Source organism: Lissotriton helveticus, chromosome 8 (genome assembly GCF_964261635.1).
Source record: "Lissotriton helveticus chromosome 8, aLisHel1.1, whole genome shotgun sequence".
Taxonomy (NCBI): Eukaryota; Metazoa; Chordata; class Amphibia; order Caudata; family Salamandridae; genus Lissotriton; species Lissotriton helveticus.
This window is the reverse complement of record NC_136069.1, coordinates 135,123,425-135,139,582: the sequence shown is the minus strand read 5'-3', so window position 1 is coordinate 135,139,582 and position 16,158 is coordinate 135,123,425. Positions and strand designations below refer to the sequence as shown.

Genomic DNA, 16,158 nt, shown 5'->3' with positions numbered 1-16,158 from the left:
GTCAGTTTGTGGTTCTTTTGTGTCTATGTGTGTTGTGTAGGCATCTGTATCTGAGTATGCGTGCCTGTCTATCTGTGACTGTGTGCATATCTGTGTGTCTCTGCGTGTGGGTCTACACCTGTCCACAGTGTTTATGTGTGTCCACGTTTGTTAGTGTACGTGTGTGTGTATTGTCATTTGAGTCTGTGTGTATGTGACCATGTTTGCCTGTGCACGTCTATTTATGTGGGGGGCTCCATGTGTATGTGTGTGTTTGTCAATAACGGGATGTCGTTGTGTATCTCTTGTGTGTGGGCGCGGTCTACCTGTCTGTGCGGGTCGTTTTATGTCTCTGATGACGATAGTTCTGTGTGTCTGTCAGTCAGTGTGTGTCTGTCTGTCTGTCTGTCTGTCAGTGTGTGCATCAGGGCCCCGTGTTAGCGTCACTGGGTAATTGGGTCCAGATTGGAGGAGTTTAAATATTCATGAGGCTGGCAAGGAGCTGGGAGGGGGAGGGGGGGCTAGCGGTCTAGGGTGGTGGGAGGAAGGGAGGTGAGCCGTCATTGGGAGCGCGCTTCAAGTCTGGGGAAGGTACCGACAGCCAGGGAGGGAGAGAGAGACAGAGAGCGAGGGGGGAGGAGGGAGCCAGCCAGCCTGCGCGTGAGATGCACACAGGACCCGCCAGTCGCCGCTAGCTGTCCCGGTGCACGTGTGTATGTGTGTGTGTGTGCGTGTGTGCGGGGGAGCGTGAAAGAGGGAGCTCAGAGAGGTGCGGAGAGGGGGGACACGCTCGGAAGAGAGCCGCAAGAAAGGAGTGTCAGCGGAGAAGGACCCGGGAGCCCCAAAACACCAACCATGCTGTGCTGTATGAGGAGAACAAAACAGGTAGGGGGGCGACTTCACGCTGATATCTGTGGGGGTCTCATGCTTGCCTGAGGGGGTGGCAGTGGTAGGGGGTGAGGTCTGTGGAGGGGGTGAGATGTAGCATTGAAGATGCCGTACTGGCGGCGGGGTGGGGTTCGTGGGCTACAGCGGTGATGCGCTGGAGTTCGGGTGGGGACCGCGCGCCGGGCTTGGTGGGGCTGTGTGGGTGGTATGTCGGGTGAGATAGGATGCTGAGACCTGGGCAGGGTGGGTGAGGTTTCACCTGGAGGGCGGCGTTTGAAGGCAGAGCCTTTGAGGTGATGGTCTGTGGGCAGGGTGGGGTGCAGATGGAGAATGTTGAGACAGCCTTTGAGATGCTGGACTGTGGGTAGGGTGGGTGTGGCGGGCAGTGGCTCTGCTGGGTGTGTGGGATGCTGCCTTCCAGATGCTGGCATGTGAGAATGGATAAAGAGGTGGGGGGGGTCTGTGCGCCTCTGAGGTGCTGGTCTGTGGGCAAGGTGGGTCGTAGATGGTCAATGTAGTGGTCTGTGGTGCTGAGGGCGCAGCCCCTGTGATGGTGGTCTGTAGACAGGGTGGGTTCACGTGCACGCTGGAGGCGTGGGACTGCGCCTTTGAGAAGTTGGTCTGTGGGCAGGGTGGCTGCAGGGGAATGGTCTGTGGGGAGGGGGGGCTATGAAGCTCTGAAAGGCGGATAGGGTGTGCGCGGTGTCAGTGTGAGACATGCATGCTGTCGGCGTTGGGTGTAAAGGGTGTCCGGGGGTCTTCATGATTCGGGTGTGTGCAGCTGCGCTGTGCTGCTAGGGTGTACTCGCGTTTGGTGCCGGTGTGATGGCGTGAATGCCATGCTGTGACGTGGGCGCACCTGTAGTACCGAGCACGCGGCTCCAGATGTGCAGGGAGGGGGGGGCTGGGGGCTGTTCGGGGGTACAATGTGTGCTGGCGACGCTCCTCGTAGTGGTGGGGGCTGGTTGGCTGACTGGCCCACTTGGGGGCATTAGCGGACATTCATTCATTGGGAGTGGCACACGGAAGAGCTTTGTGTGCGTTGGGCATTACAAGGTGTGTGTGGGGACGTGTAGAAGAAGGGACGTGGGGGGGGGGGGGTCTATGACTCCGACAGGAAGGTATGAGGAGGGCCGTGGAGCGAGGGTCTGAGGGGCGTGGTGCCAGCGCATCCGGTTCACCTCTGCCCACCTTTCTTCTACTCTGCCACTATTTATTTCAGGCAGAATCTGTCTGTCCTCGCCCCACCCCTGTGGGTTTTTTAAATCAGAACCTGGCCATGCCGCCTCAGAATGGAAGGGTGGGGTGTTAGAACCTGCGCCCAACCCTTCCCCACTGTGGGCGGTGCCCGCCCCCGCCCCACCCCCGGAAGGCACAGGCTGCACGGGAGCCACCTGTTGTGCCAACGAGGACAAAAGATGAGGTCAAAACACTGCTCTGGGCACTCCCCCCGCCCAACCCCGTTCGCAACTGCCCCACAGGAAAAATATCAAATGCCCCGATACTCCTACGGAGAGGATCTGGGGGAGGGGCACGCTACCCCTGATGCCCTGGGAGGTGAAGGAAGGCCGACCACGCCCTGTCTGAGATCACACAGTACCATCTAGGAGCAGCAGGGCACCCAGCCCTCTTGAGGGCACCTGGGTCCCTCGGCAGGGCACATCCCTGACCACGTCTGCTGGGGCGGGGTCGGCTGAAGCAATACCTCAGGTGTGTGGGTGGGCGGCACAGACCCCTTCATTGCCAAGGATGCTCCGTTTAGGATTCTGATGCCGGAAGGGGGTGTTATGGAGATGGGAGAACAGGACGTGTAAACGGCCCACCTAGTGCCAATATATAGATTACTTGAGGGGAGGGGTCGCCAGATCGAGGTCGTATGTGAGGCGATGAACGAGCGGGCTTGCGGATACGCAGCATTACACAGCACACCACCCACGGCGCATAGCATTACACAGCACGCCAGCCCCGGTGCACAGCATTACACAGCATGCTAGCTCCGGTGGACAGCATTACACAGCACGCTAGCCCCGGTGCACAGCATTACACAGCACGCTAGCCCGGGTGCACAGCATTACACAGCACGCCAGCCACGGTGCACAGCATATACTGCTAGCCCCGGTGCACAGCATTACACAGCATGCTACCTACGCGTGCAAGCTCTCAATGTGGGGGAGGGAAGATTGGACATATGTTCGAGGATGTGGGGGAGGGGTGCTACCCCATTCTCCAATACTGCACGCGCCTACAACTTCCGTGTGATGAAGCGAAGATGGGACGTGCACAAGCATATGTGGGGGTCTAGTGGCCCCGCCCCCACAAACACCGTCAACGGTGCATTAGGAGGCACCAGCGTTCAACTTGCTGGGGGCGGTCGGGCGGGATGAGAGGGTCCCGTGTCTGTGTGTACATCTGGGGGGCTTCCTTATTGTACCCGACTCCTTTCAGGGAACTGGGCGGCCACTCCGCTATTAAGACCGGCTAAGGACCAGTCTTGTATGTTGGGGTTCAGGGTACTTTTGAATTGTACTCGAAGGGCGCACTTTGGTTACCAAACCTGAGCAGAATAAATTGAGCAATTGAATAGGGGTGGTTGTGACTTGTTCACACTCGGACGTACTTATGAGGAAGCGGGTCCAACAGGGTGGTGTGATTTGGAAGGGAGCCGTGCAAAGGATTGGGGGCTGTTCCAAGGTGTGGCTCCCAGAGCAAAGCCTCGGAGGGGGCTGGGGGGGGGGGGGGAGGGATCAGAGGCCGTGAAAGATGGGCCGTCGTGTGTATGGGTCGGCGGGTGCAGGGGGAGTGAGTGGTTGCATCCGGGTATGGGTGGGCTGGTGGTATGCATTCACGATGGGTGGGCTGGGTTTAACTTTAGGGTGTGTGTGGGAGTATATAAGTGGGTAGTGACTAAATGAGAGGATAGAGGTGGGATGAATATGTTGCTAGACGGGTCGATATAATTACGGGTGCATGGGTGGGGATTGGTTGTGATGGGTGGGGTTCAGAGGTGGGTGGGTGGTTGGAAGGATGGATGCCGGTGGTTTTATGGATGGGTGGAAGGTTGGGTAAATCCAAGAATGAAGGCGAGGCCGAGAAAGAAAGAGGAAGCGAGCGAGGACAGGAGAGAAAGATTGAGAAAGAAGGAGGAAGATAAAGAAATGTAGGCTAGGCGAAGAGGCAGAAAGAAGGGGAGTACAGCGCCTGGCACGAGGTGGTCCAGCTCACAGAGAGGCGGGCAGACCCAGCACGAGGTGAAGAGCAGCTGCCGCACACAGCGACGGAGCACTGGGCGTTGCTGGTGCCCTGGGGGTTGAGATGACGCGCATTGTTCCTCTCAGGCTCTCAGCATCCACATCTCCGCATCCCTGGGTACCAGTGTCACTGCCTGCGCTCCGCGCACCTGTCTGCGCCTGACGCCGCCACGCTGACGTGCACCCGGCGCTCAGAGGAGCAGGAATCTAAAAATACGGGCGTCCACAGGGGATTGACCCGCAAGGCGCGGGCACCTGATGCTATAAAGAGCAGACATTTAAAAAATATGGGCGGGCTGACACGCACGCCCCCTGGTCAGGCAACAGGCGGTCAAAGAGCAGCCATCTAAAACATGGGTGGGGGGGGGGGGAGGTGACTCCCTCAGCATCAGCACGTACGCCGCAGGCACCTCCCCGATATTTGGGGCAGGGAATGGGATACTGAAAGGAGGCCTTCCATCCCCTCTAAGCTGTCGGACTCGGCTGCCTTTGTGGGAAAGAGGGGAGGTGACCGGAATGTTAACAGGGTCCGGCTGGACGCCCCCTCTGAATCGATGCCCAGTCTGAAGCCCGAGACAGTTCTCTCCCTGAACCAACACAACTAGACCATAGGAGGGTGGGTGCGGGGGGAGGAGGGGTGGTTTGGATAGATTGATGGATGGCTAGATTTTGGATAAGTGGGTTAATGGCTGGGGAGAGGGAAACATTAATGAACTGTTTGGGCAGGTGGATGGCCTGTGGGTAGGGAGGATGTGTGTGGGTGAGTGGATGGATGTATTGACAGACATGGATTTGTAGGCCACAGGAGTAACTGACAGTAGCTACTACCCAAATATATAATTAATGCCTCCGAATTAGCGTTATGGAAATACAAGCAACGAGGTCTGCCTATGTACACTGATGCATAGAAGATGAACGTCTGTCATAGGTACGATGGAATATACATTCCGAGGACAGCAAACCCTTGCATTGGTACTAACAGTTATGTCAATCGTATCCGTTATTCATATTGTGCACTGTCTTGCAGTTTCGTAGCACTATAAACTAACCGCCAAGGTTTAGCCATGTGGCACTCCTGTTTTTTGTTGTAATATGGTGAGAGGCTGATCGCTCTGGCCACATTTTTGCCTGTAAAGTGTAGATCACACACACACATCGGTAATAAGGCATCGTGGCGTCAGAGGCGCGTGGCCTTCCGTTTGCCCTGCTCACTGAATTGAGGATGCATGATTTCCTAATGGGTAAAATATGGAATGGCAGCGCGGCGAACGGCGTACAATGTGTCTTCTTGCCAGAGGTAGGCCTCGGGTGGTGCACGAGACGGGAACGCACCATCACGCATGGACATTCACATGGACACTGTAAGGAATGACCCCCTCGGGGCGCAGCGCGCGCGCACAGGGCGCGTGGCAGCCACGCCCAGCAGTCGCAGCAGAATGCAGCCTGCAAGCCTCACTCCAGCCTGCACTCACCCCGAAAGCAATGCACGGGGAAGCTGTTTCAGAGGCAGAGTTGCATGCAGGCATCGCTACCCTCAGACCGGTCATCCATCCTGTGCCAGGAGGCCGCCTCGCGCCACAACCAGGCTGGTCGCGTGGACATTACCCGCATGGACGGAAGGATGGGAAAAAAGCTGAACAGGAGCAAAGGGAGGGGGGAGGCTGTGAGAGCGGCAGACAAGGAAAAAAGGCGAGGCACGTTTCCACCGAGCTGGGATTTTCCGCCTTCGGGGCCTGCAACGTCTCCTGTCATGTGTGATCCGTAGATGACTCGATGCTCTCCAGGCATCGAAGACTGGATCGATTTGTGGTACCCTGAGGCGTGAAAGGTGGATTAGCATCTTTTCTGCATCGAGATATTTGAGTTGAATTTATGTGCAGAGTTCCAGTGCGTCTGACTCCGGGAAGAACCAGGCTGCACCGAGATGCTCCCTGGGCTGAGAGGATGCTGGGGCTCAAGATTCACCCCTCGAAAGACAACCCGCTTGGAAGCTTATGAGGAGCAAGGCTACCGGTGGCAAGGAAAGGCCGGGAATAAAAGACGGATCCATGCATGGGTCAAATTGTGCAATCTTGGTTTCAAACATTAATGTTCATTACTTTCTGGCCTGGAAACTCGTGGTTGAATTATATCACCCAGTTAACACCTGATTCACACTCTACCTCCATGAGGACCATCACGTATTTACCAGTGGTACCACTGGCCTCTGGGATTGACTGGTCGGGCAGCTAATCTCTTGGTCAACCCCAGATCCAATGATCTTGGCGTTTCCAAAGACTTTAGACCAGTAGCTGCCCCTGATATCGTCGAGTAGGATCTGGAAACCTGCCCTGTTGCCCCCTCCAGGAATTCTTTGGCACATGGTACATTTCGTGAGACATTGCTCTGTTCCTCAGTTTAGTAAGGAGTGGACCCCTGGCACTTTTGGTGGACATGATGCAAGCATCCTATAGACCCTGAAGTTTTTACAATGTTTCTTGCCACCTTTTCCTTAACAACACACTTGTGGACATGTTTTGGAGAGCAGGGTTGTGGTCCATGCACCGAGATCTACTGAGCCTCAAAGCCTATTCAGAGGATGCACGGAGGCTGCATTGATGCTCCTAGTAGGCCACACCCTTCTGTGTTTTCAGAGGGGGGACATTTTATGCCTTTGTCACTTTGTACACCCATATTTTGGCAGAATCTGACAAGGCTTTTGCCTATGGGTCCTACCTGGTGCATATTTAATAGGGGCAGGTCTTGCTTCCTGCAGTATTAGTGAGATGGCTGATGGCGGGCTCTTGTATGGTGTCCAGAGAGCCATCCTCATCTGGAGTGAACACTGACTTGGTGTGGTCCCCATTCTTGGCCACCACGTACCCAGACTATGGCTGGATCAAATGCATGTCATCGCTTTCCAACAAAGGGGGGGGGGGGCAAGATCAACTGGAACTCTAGTACATTACTGTAAAACTGCACAGTACTGAAAACAGATGCCATGTCTCAAAATTTAGGACCCGATTCACAAAGGTAAAATTAAATGGAAGTCTAACTTTATGACTTTTGGTATTCACAAAGGGCATTTACTACTGGTAAATGCCCTTTGTGAATACTGAAAGTAGTAAAGTTCAACTTGTGAATAGTAAATGCCCTTTGTGAATACCAAAAGTAGTAAAGTTAGACTTTCTTCTCAGTTTACCTTTGTGAATCGGGCTCATAGTTTTTAACCACTATCAATGGTAACTGGAAAGACACGCTATGGAAAGACACATATATATAGACCTCACCATCACTCTCGTCCCTGTTCCCGCGAGAGGAAACCAAGTGCTCCAGCTTGACAGTGAGTTATTTTTGTGACCTCCGTCATGCATTTAGATCATCTCTGTCATGTGGAAAAACACAGCAAAGATTTGTCGGAGAACAATATTGAGAAGGAGCATGTGATACTCACAAGGGCTTCAAGCGTGCCTCATTAGGAAAGCTAACAAAAGCGCTCATTAAGTCAGAGCAAATGAGGTTAGCAGCAGTGGAAATTCTAAAAAGCGTCGCCTATCGCACTGTACTTTATACTCTGGCATGATGTACCATATCAGGATATAAAGCTTCTGCTAAAAGCAAAAAGAATATTGTTTGGAAAAGGGACCATAGTATTAAATCATTCTTCTCTGCAGAAAGACAAAATCTACTACTGCCTAAAATGTTGGACATGTTTCCACCAAACATATGTACCATACAGCCTTCTTCAGGCTATCCAAACTCAGTATATTCTGTTCTAGGTTGTAGTTATTAAAGAGGCAGCATTTACCATCTGCTGCTTTTGTGTCTCACAAATTAAGATATGCATTTCTCAATTTAAAACATCTAACTTATCATTATTCAGTGCTCAATTTGAGCTTGTGGTTACAGGTGGGGCCCGAGTGCGCTCAGCTCCGGTGACCAGCATTTATTTTTCCTCATCAGACTTTGACCCAGAACAAAAGAGACAAAAAAAGCGAAAGGGGCAAAGAAGGAGCAACAGAAAGAAAAACTGTGACTAAGAAAGCAGGGATGAAAAAAGAACCTGAAAGAGTGAGGTAAAGAGGCAAGGAATGTTTGGTGGTGGATGAGAGGTGAATAAATACTACATAGCCTTGTCATTCGATAGAGCCGGCAATAGGCTTCCGAGCTAAACATTAGACCCTGTCACATATTCGTTTACAAATTCAGTAGTGCCTAGACCCACATATAAATTGGTACTAGAAAGACTGGTGCTTCAATCACTTAACCTAGGAATGCTGTTTCCTGCACACTTCATCATCTCTCAGCTTTAATTGTTTGTACGAACGTTCTAGTCAATCTATGGGTGGAGTATTTTTTATACCCACTGAGGTGCAGCAGACGGGGGAGGTAGAGTCTTACAATCACTTGGCTGGACTTAGCCAAATATTTCCTCTGCTGCCCACAATTACACAATCAGCAGAAAGTACCCTTGAGAACAAATTAAAAAGCCCATTGCTGTAAGCTAGTGCCATTGGGGTTGTGTCTCTCTGATTTTGACTTGATAGAACATAAAAATCTTGAGTTCAGATGAGTTGGTTTTGGTTATTAAATAATTGTGAAGTGGATGGTGGCATCCTTCAAATAATAGATTGGCCTTGGGCGATTGTCTTTCTTAAGCTTTAGCAGGTTGCGGAGCCTGGCACACAGCACAGGATGCAGGATAAGCCACTCAAAGTGTGCTCTGCATCCAATTCAAGTGAGGTGGTGGCACTTGGCCTTTGCAGCGCCGTTTAACTACTTTTGTGGTTGGAAAATGACTGCGTTAGAGTTGAGAGGGCAGGGGATGCAGAAGCCTCACCCAACTTCCTGTAGAGCATGCTTCTTCCTAGACTTACTGCATCATCAGACACCAGTAGTACTCTCCATTGTAAACCAGCATGTAGGGTAACATCTGGGCTTCACAATTGTACTAGTTCCACATAAAACAATAACTATGTGCTGTTTAGTGCGGCTCATGGAGGCTTTCAAAGATAGATACTGCCTAAAAATTCAAGCAGACTTTTGACTTTTAGTTCTTAGTATACAATTCTACTTCTTGTTTTGCAAAAAACTCTCAGGGCCTGATTACAAGTATAGGTGCTATTTATCACACCTGGTAAATAATAATACCCCAGGGTTTGTTATTTTTTGGGTGCGATAAATTGCACGTATTATGAGTTGCATGGGGAATAACATGCAGATTTGGGGTTTAATGCACCAAAATCCACATGATACCGTACATACCATATGCTTTTACCTGTTGAATTTTGGTAGGGTTGGGCTGGTGAAATCTAGCGAATGTTAAGGTACTTATTGCTTCCAATGATTATCGGATGTATTAAATAAAACCAAACTTGTAATTCCAGCCCAAGTGTAAACAGGTGTTTACACATGGGTTGGAATTTAACGAGCAACTCGTAATCAGGGCCATAGTGAGATTAATGGCTGTTGGATTCATTAACAAATGCAAAAACAACAGTTGATGGACTGCAGAACAATGTCATACATTCACCTAAGTACAGAGATCAGGGCCTAAATCTATCGTTTTTTTGATCACCATGCCATTCCAGTTTGAACCCAGCCATATGCAAATCAGTCTTGACCCTGTGCCACATGGGACGAGTCCAGAGCGAACTGCCAAGCCAGGTCCTCCCTTGACTGGAAACAAGCATCCTAGTACCGGTTTTAGGCTTTCAGCCCTCATCAACCAGAATAGCTTGATTCCAGTGGCATGGAGTCTGAGCATACTCGTCCCACTTGGGGTGACAAATTCAAAAACAACAGTTGATGGACAGAATGTAGAACAATGTCATACGTTCACCCCAGTACAGAAATCTGGGCCTAAATCCATTTGTTTTTTGCTCACCATGCCATTCCAGTTTGAACCCAGCCATATGCAAATCAGTCTTGACCCTGTGCCCCATGGGAACAGTCCAATCCGAACTGCCAAGCAAGGTCCTCCCTGGACTGGAAACAAGCATCCTAGGACCGGTTTCGGGCTTTCAGCCCTCATCAACCAGGATAGCTTGATTCCAGTGGCATGGAGAGCACGGGACTCAAGTCTGAGCATACTTGTCCCACTTGGGGTGACAAATGCAAAAACAACAGTTGATGGACAGAATGTAGAACAATGTCATACATTCACCCCAGTACAGAGATCTGGGCCTAAATCCATCGTTTTTTTTCTCACCATGTCATTCCAGTTTTAACCCAGCCATATGCAAATCAGTCATGACCCTGTGCCCCATGGGAACATCCAGCCCAAACTGCCAAGCCAGGTCCTCCCTGGACTGGAAACAAGCATCCTAGGACCGGTTTCAGGCTTTCAGCCCTCATCAGCCATGATAGCTTAATTCCAGTGGTATGGAGAGCACTTGTGGAAAAATACAAACTGGGGGGCACTACCAACCAGAATATAAGATCCTTAATTATTGCCCGGCGATGTCGCCTCTTGAACCCACAAAGAAGTTAACTATTGAAGAGGCAGGCGCTGGAGACTGGAAGGCAGGAAACAAGGTTTTTATTCGCTCCGGAGGAGAACACAACGAAAACGGACAGAAGGTATCGTTCTGAGGTGCTCTAACTGCATCCCTGAGGCCTGGCCTCTTATACACAAGTTTATCTCTTTATTACATGTAACACATTCTCGTTGATACTTTGATGTAAGGAAAGACATCCTCAGAATCCCCCCTTCCCAGCCCGTTCCCATGCAAGGCTACAGTGGAAGTCCCCGCCCCGTTCACAACAGGTGATGATCATCGCGCAGCTGGGTATTCCGCCGATTCACGGAGTGTGCGGGTTTCGATCGGATCTCGTGGGATGGGGGGGCTTTGATCATCTCGGGGGTCCTTTGAGGAGGGAAGCTTCCTATTGTATGGGGAGGGGCAAGAGATTGGTATCGGCAGAGCTAGGTGTCGGCCTGGGAACGGGGAAGACAAACGGGCACACGGGGAAAAGGGGGTTGCATCAAAAGGGCCGGGGGTCATGACGGGGAAGCAGGGAGGTGTCGCGCTGGGGACAGGATGAGGGCCTGGGGCAGAGCAGCGCCGAAGAGGGGTTTATGACTCAAGGCAGGTGCAAGCAGGGGGGGTTGCCAGCGAAGTTAGGAGAGAGAGAGAGAGAGAGAGAGACGCGCTGGCTCTCGGCGAGAGCAGGGAAGCCATGGTGTCCAAAATGGCGGCTGTTTTACGCGCACAAAAGGTTTAAGGAGAGCAAGAGGGCGCCGATAATGTTGACGGTTTTCAGCCTAACTTTTAACAGTCCTCCCTTTTCAACATATCTAGCCAACTTGCTTACTCAATGTCAATTTTCATCAAATTCCTAACTTCGGTATCATATAATGCCCTCATATGTTCGCTTCCAATGTCCGCAGTTTTGGGAAAAATACAACTCGCACATAAAGAACACATAGGTGGCAAACATTGAATCCCTAAGCATAGGCCACATATTACAACTACGGGAATCAGGATAATGGTGAGCAGTCTCCAGCCCCAACTTTTGACGGTGTCCCAGAACCAACCACCAAGCGACCATTCTTCTTGCTCTTGGTGAACTTCCGAAGAGAGTCTGTGAAGATGTTCGATGGCTTTGTACACTGAGGGTGAGTTGTCCGGTATGTATGTACAACAGCTGGCCCCAATAATGCGGCATGCTCCTCCACGGTCCGCCAGAACCACATCTAGAACGAGGCGGTTCTGAAGAGCCACCAAACGGACCGCTTGGAGCTCGGCAGTGTTGTTGGCAAAGATGCCCGCTGTGATGTTCATGGTTGTCTCGACTGCCTGAGTCAAATGTCGGATGGCACGGCTGTTTGCCATCGGGCCCCAGAGGGGGACGAGTCCTTTCATAGCATCGAGGAACTGTGCCCCTGTTGAGTCGGCTTGCTCAACGTCTTTGGCTCGTTTTTGTCTGTGGTGATTCGCTGGGGCCACATAAGTTGGAGGAAGGACGAAGGAGATGTAGCAAGTGCCCCCCCAGCCTTTGGGGAGCCAGGTGTAGGCCTTCGTGCCACAGATGAAATACATGTTTGGGGATGACACAAAGGAAGGTGGATCCGTGGAGTCCAAAGTTCTGGTAAAGCGGCAAGCGCTGTGACCCACCAGCTGTGTCCCAAGTCCTTCTACACACATGTGGCCTGTGACGTTGATGACCGTCAGGGCCACAGTCAGAGTGGCAGCCGTTCGTTTCCGCAGATAGGAGAAGGTGGGTCTGGTTGGATTGTTGAACACCTGCATTTCGATTCGTTCTTTGGCCGGAATGTCCATTTGGATTGAGTCGCTGGGGGTCAGCGGGCAGAAGTGTGTCTTTGTCTTGTTTCGCCCGGCCCCATGAGAAGAATGTGCTGCAGCTCTGCTGGAAGTGGCATTTCCCGTATAGCTCTCTTGCAGGAGGATCAGCCAGGCAAGGCAGGAGCCGTGGACGGAGAAGGGTGAAGGGATGAATGGTATTGAATGTCCAGTGGCATGGGGTAGCAACCCACAGATCCAGCAGTTGGTGGCGTTGGTGGCAAGATTGTGCTGGTGAAGTAGCTGCACGAAAGAGTTGTTCCAAAACTCCTTTCGCCTCTCTCTTAGTTGAGGAGAGAGCGAAATTAGATAATGTTCCTTCATGGTGGTAGGCTGAGCAGTGGTTAGGAATGTTTCGTGAGCAGGTGCGTGTTCTTCCATAATCCAGAGCGTAGTCATGAGGAGAAAACAGAGGAGGATTACGATGAAGAGTGCAATTGTCTTTGAGCTATGGAGTCTGTCTGTTCTCGGATTTCTGTAGTGGGTATTTCCTGTTGTCTCAGTCGGCTTCTTGTTTGGCGCTTCCATCATCTTCTTATCTGGCGCTTCCATCATCTTCGTCTTCAAGGTGCTCGGTAGTGGGCAGGACCACAGACTCAGTTTTAGCTTCTCTCCAGGTAACCCTTGGTAGTTTGGGTCACCGTTCTGAGATTCTTTAACCTAGTCCGTGGCCTACTTAGCCGAAGCTCCCTCCTTTCGACGCAGGAAATACCCTTCTCGAGATGGCACAGTGGGGTCAGGATGTTTTGAAAGTTCAAGTGTCTCTGTATCAGGGTAGCAGTTCAACGATGGTCGGTCCCGGTTCAGGAGCTCTTCTTGGGTGCTGACGGTGTCTGTCGTGGCCAGGGCTGGAGAGACCTTTTTGCAGTGATGAGCGTGCAGCCAGTGTTTCTTCCCCTCCACTCGAAGTGCGGTCCGAGTGGTGATCAGCACTTGCCAGGGGCCCGTCCACCGGGGTTCCAAACTCTTTGATCGCTGAAAGTTTCGGATCAGCACGAAGTCCCCCGGCTGGATGGCGTGACCCGGACCCCTGGAAGCATCGGGGATGGCCTGCCGCACCTGCTGATGAAGGACAGACAAAGTTTCAGTCAATTTGTACAGATAATCAGACATTAGGACATCCGGAACGTCATGAATGGACGTTGGTTTCGGGGCAGACCAGACGCTCATGGGTCGACCGAAGACAACTTCATAAGGGGTTAAGTGATGTCGGGTGGGGGTAGAGCGCATCGATAGCAATGCCAATGGGAGGGCGTCTGGCCATTTCAGGCCCGTCGTAGCCACTATTTTGGCCAGTTTAAGCTTTAGTGTGGCGTTGTGTCGTTCGACAAGCCCAGCAGATTGAGGGTGGAAGACTGCGTGGAATTTCTGTTTGATACCCAGCCCATTTAGGATGAGCTGGATAACGTTGGCTACGAAGTGGGGGCCATTATCACTCCATAAAACACGACAGAGGCCATAACGGGGGAAAAACTCCTTTAACAGGACCTTTGCAGTGGCCATAGCGGTGTTGTCACGGGTTGGATATGCTTCCACCCATTTGCTAAATGCGCACACCACGACAAGTACATATTTCAGGCCTTGGCATCTGTCTAGCTGGATGTAGTCCATCTGCAGGACTTCAAATGGGTGGTTTGGGACCCCAAATCCCCCCCGGGGTACTACAGTTCCCTTCCCGGGGTTGTGTTGCAGGCATATTAAGCATTGTTGGACCAGGCGTTTGGCGGAATCTGGGATCTTGTCATTGTGCCAAACCCTGGAGACAAGTTCGATCATGGGGGCTGATCCTATGTGGGCTGGGGAGTGTGCCATGGTTAATATGGGAATCAAGTATGAATCAGGTAGCAACCATCTGTTCGTGTCTTTTGTCCGCCAGCAGCCTTCATCGTCTTTCAATCCCACCCGTGCCCATTCAGTCAATTCGTGTTGTGTGCTAGCCGTTTGTATGTCTCTAATTGTGTCCTTGGCGTCAGTCCAGTTTTCTGCTTGTGACCTGGTCACGTACATACGTGTTGTCGTTCTATTTTCAGCTGTCGTTCGGGCGGTGATGTCGGCTAGTGCATTTCCCTGTCCAATAATGTCTGTCACCTTCTTGTGTGCCTGGCATTTGATAACGGCAAGTTTGTTGGGGAGGAGGACAGCTTCGATTAAGGCGGAGACTAAATCCCCGTGCAGAATGGGTGTGCCGTGTGAGGTCAAGTATCCTCTCTCCCTCCAGAGGAGCCCAAAATGGTGAACCACCCCGAAGGCATACTGGCTGTCGGTGTAAATGTTCGCCGTGGTTCCTGTTGCCAGGATGCAGGCTCTCGTCAAAGCAATCAGTTCCGCTGCCTGGGCAGATCGCTGGGTGATGCGGGCTGTTTCTACTACAGTTCGAGCCGTGGTGACTGCATAGGCAGCGGAAGTGGTACCATCGGAGAGTTTGATGCAAGAACCGTCCACCCACAACTCCCCGTCGGGGTCAGGGAAAGCTGTGTCTCTGAGATCGACCCTACTCCTGGTCTGTTCGTCCGTAAGAGTCACGCAGTCATGTACGGGGTGCACATTGGGGTCGTTCTCTGGCAAGGGTAACAGAGTTGCTGGGTTCAGTGTGGTGCATCTTTTCAGGGTGATATGGGGGGCAAGCAAGGTTAGTTCGTATCCAGTCAGTCGTGCACTCGTCAGATGTTGCGTCTTGGTTTGGTTCAGGAGGGTGTCGACTGCATGGGGTACCAGTACCGTGAGGGAATTCGAGAGTACAATCCCCTCACTCTGTCGGATAGAGACTGCAGCAGCAGCTACAGCCCGAAGGCAGGCAGGCAAGGCTCTGGCGACAGGGTCAAGAGTGGCAGAGAAGTAAGCGCACGGTCGTTGCTTAGGACCGATGGCCTGGGTCAGGACAGATAAAGCGCACCCCTCCCTTTCGTGAGTGTAAAGGGAGAAGGGCTTTCTGTAATCAGGGGTACCCAGGACAGGGGCTGAGCAAAGGGCATCTCGTAGTTCTGTGAAGGAGGTTTGACACTCAGGAGTCCAAGGGAGTGGGAAAGGGACGTCTTTGTTTAGGAGAGAGAGCAGTGGTTTTACAACGAGGCTGAAGTTTGGCAACCATTGTCGGCAGAAGGAGGTGAGGCCTAATAGGGAGCGAACCTGCTTCTGGGTTTTAGGGACAGGGGTGTCTAGAATGGTCTGGATTCGATCAGGGGTGAGTTTCCTTCCATCTTTGGACAGAAGGTGGCCTAGGTAAGTGACCTGGGGTAGGCAGAATTGCAACTTCTTCTTGGAGACCTTGTGGCCATTTTCCGCAAGGAAGTGCAAGAGTTGAATGGTGGCGGTAACCGCTAGAGGGGTGGTGTCGGCTGCCAAAAGGATGTCATCGACATATTGTACCAACACCACCCCGTCGGGTAACCGGACTTGGTCTAGTTGCCTTTTGAGGGCCTGGCTGTAGATGCTAGGGCTCTCCGTGTAGCCTTGAGGGGCTCGGCAAAACCTATATGAGCGGGATTTTAGGGTAAAGCCGAAGAGATATCGGCTGTCTGGGTGGATGGGGATGGAGAAGAATGCGTTCTTGAGGTCGATGACGGAAAAGGTGGTGGCAGTGGATGGAATCAAGGTCAGGATGGTGGTGATGTCTGAGACCACAGGGTACTGGGGTACCACCACTTTGTTGATCTCTCGGAGGTCGATGATGAAACGGTATGCTTTCTCATCTCCCTCTCCCTGCTTCTTGATAATGGGCAAGATAGGGCTGTTGCAAACGTTGCTAACCACTTCCTCTA

The 16,158-nt window shown here is 52.0% G+C and overlaps 1 protein-coding gene across 2 annotated transcripts in view; it reads left to right on the top strand.

Moving 5' to 3' along the window:
* Nucleotides 1–577: 577 nt before the first annotated feature.
* GAP43 (growth associated protein 43) overlaps nt 578–16,158 on the top strand; it is a 257,116-nt gene continuing 241,535 nt past the window's right edge. Inside the window, exon 1 of one of the 2 annotated variants that reach the window (XM_078656725.1) lies at nt 578–864. In XM_078656725.1, coding sequence (XP_078512851.1) covers nt 835–864 — 30 coding nt within the window. In that variant the 5' untranslated portion in view covers nt 578–834. The remainder of the gene's footprint in view (nt 865–16,158) is intronic. The other variant, XM_078656726.1, reaches the window with a different exon arrangement.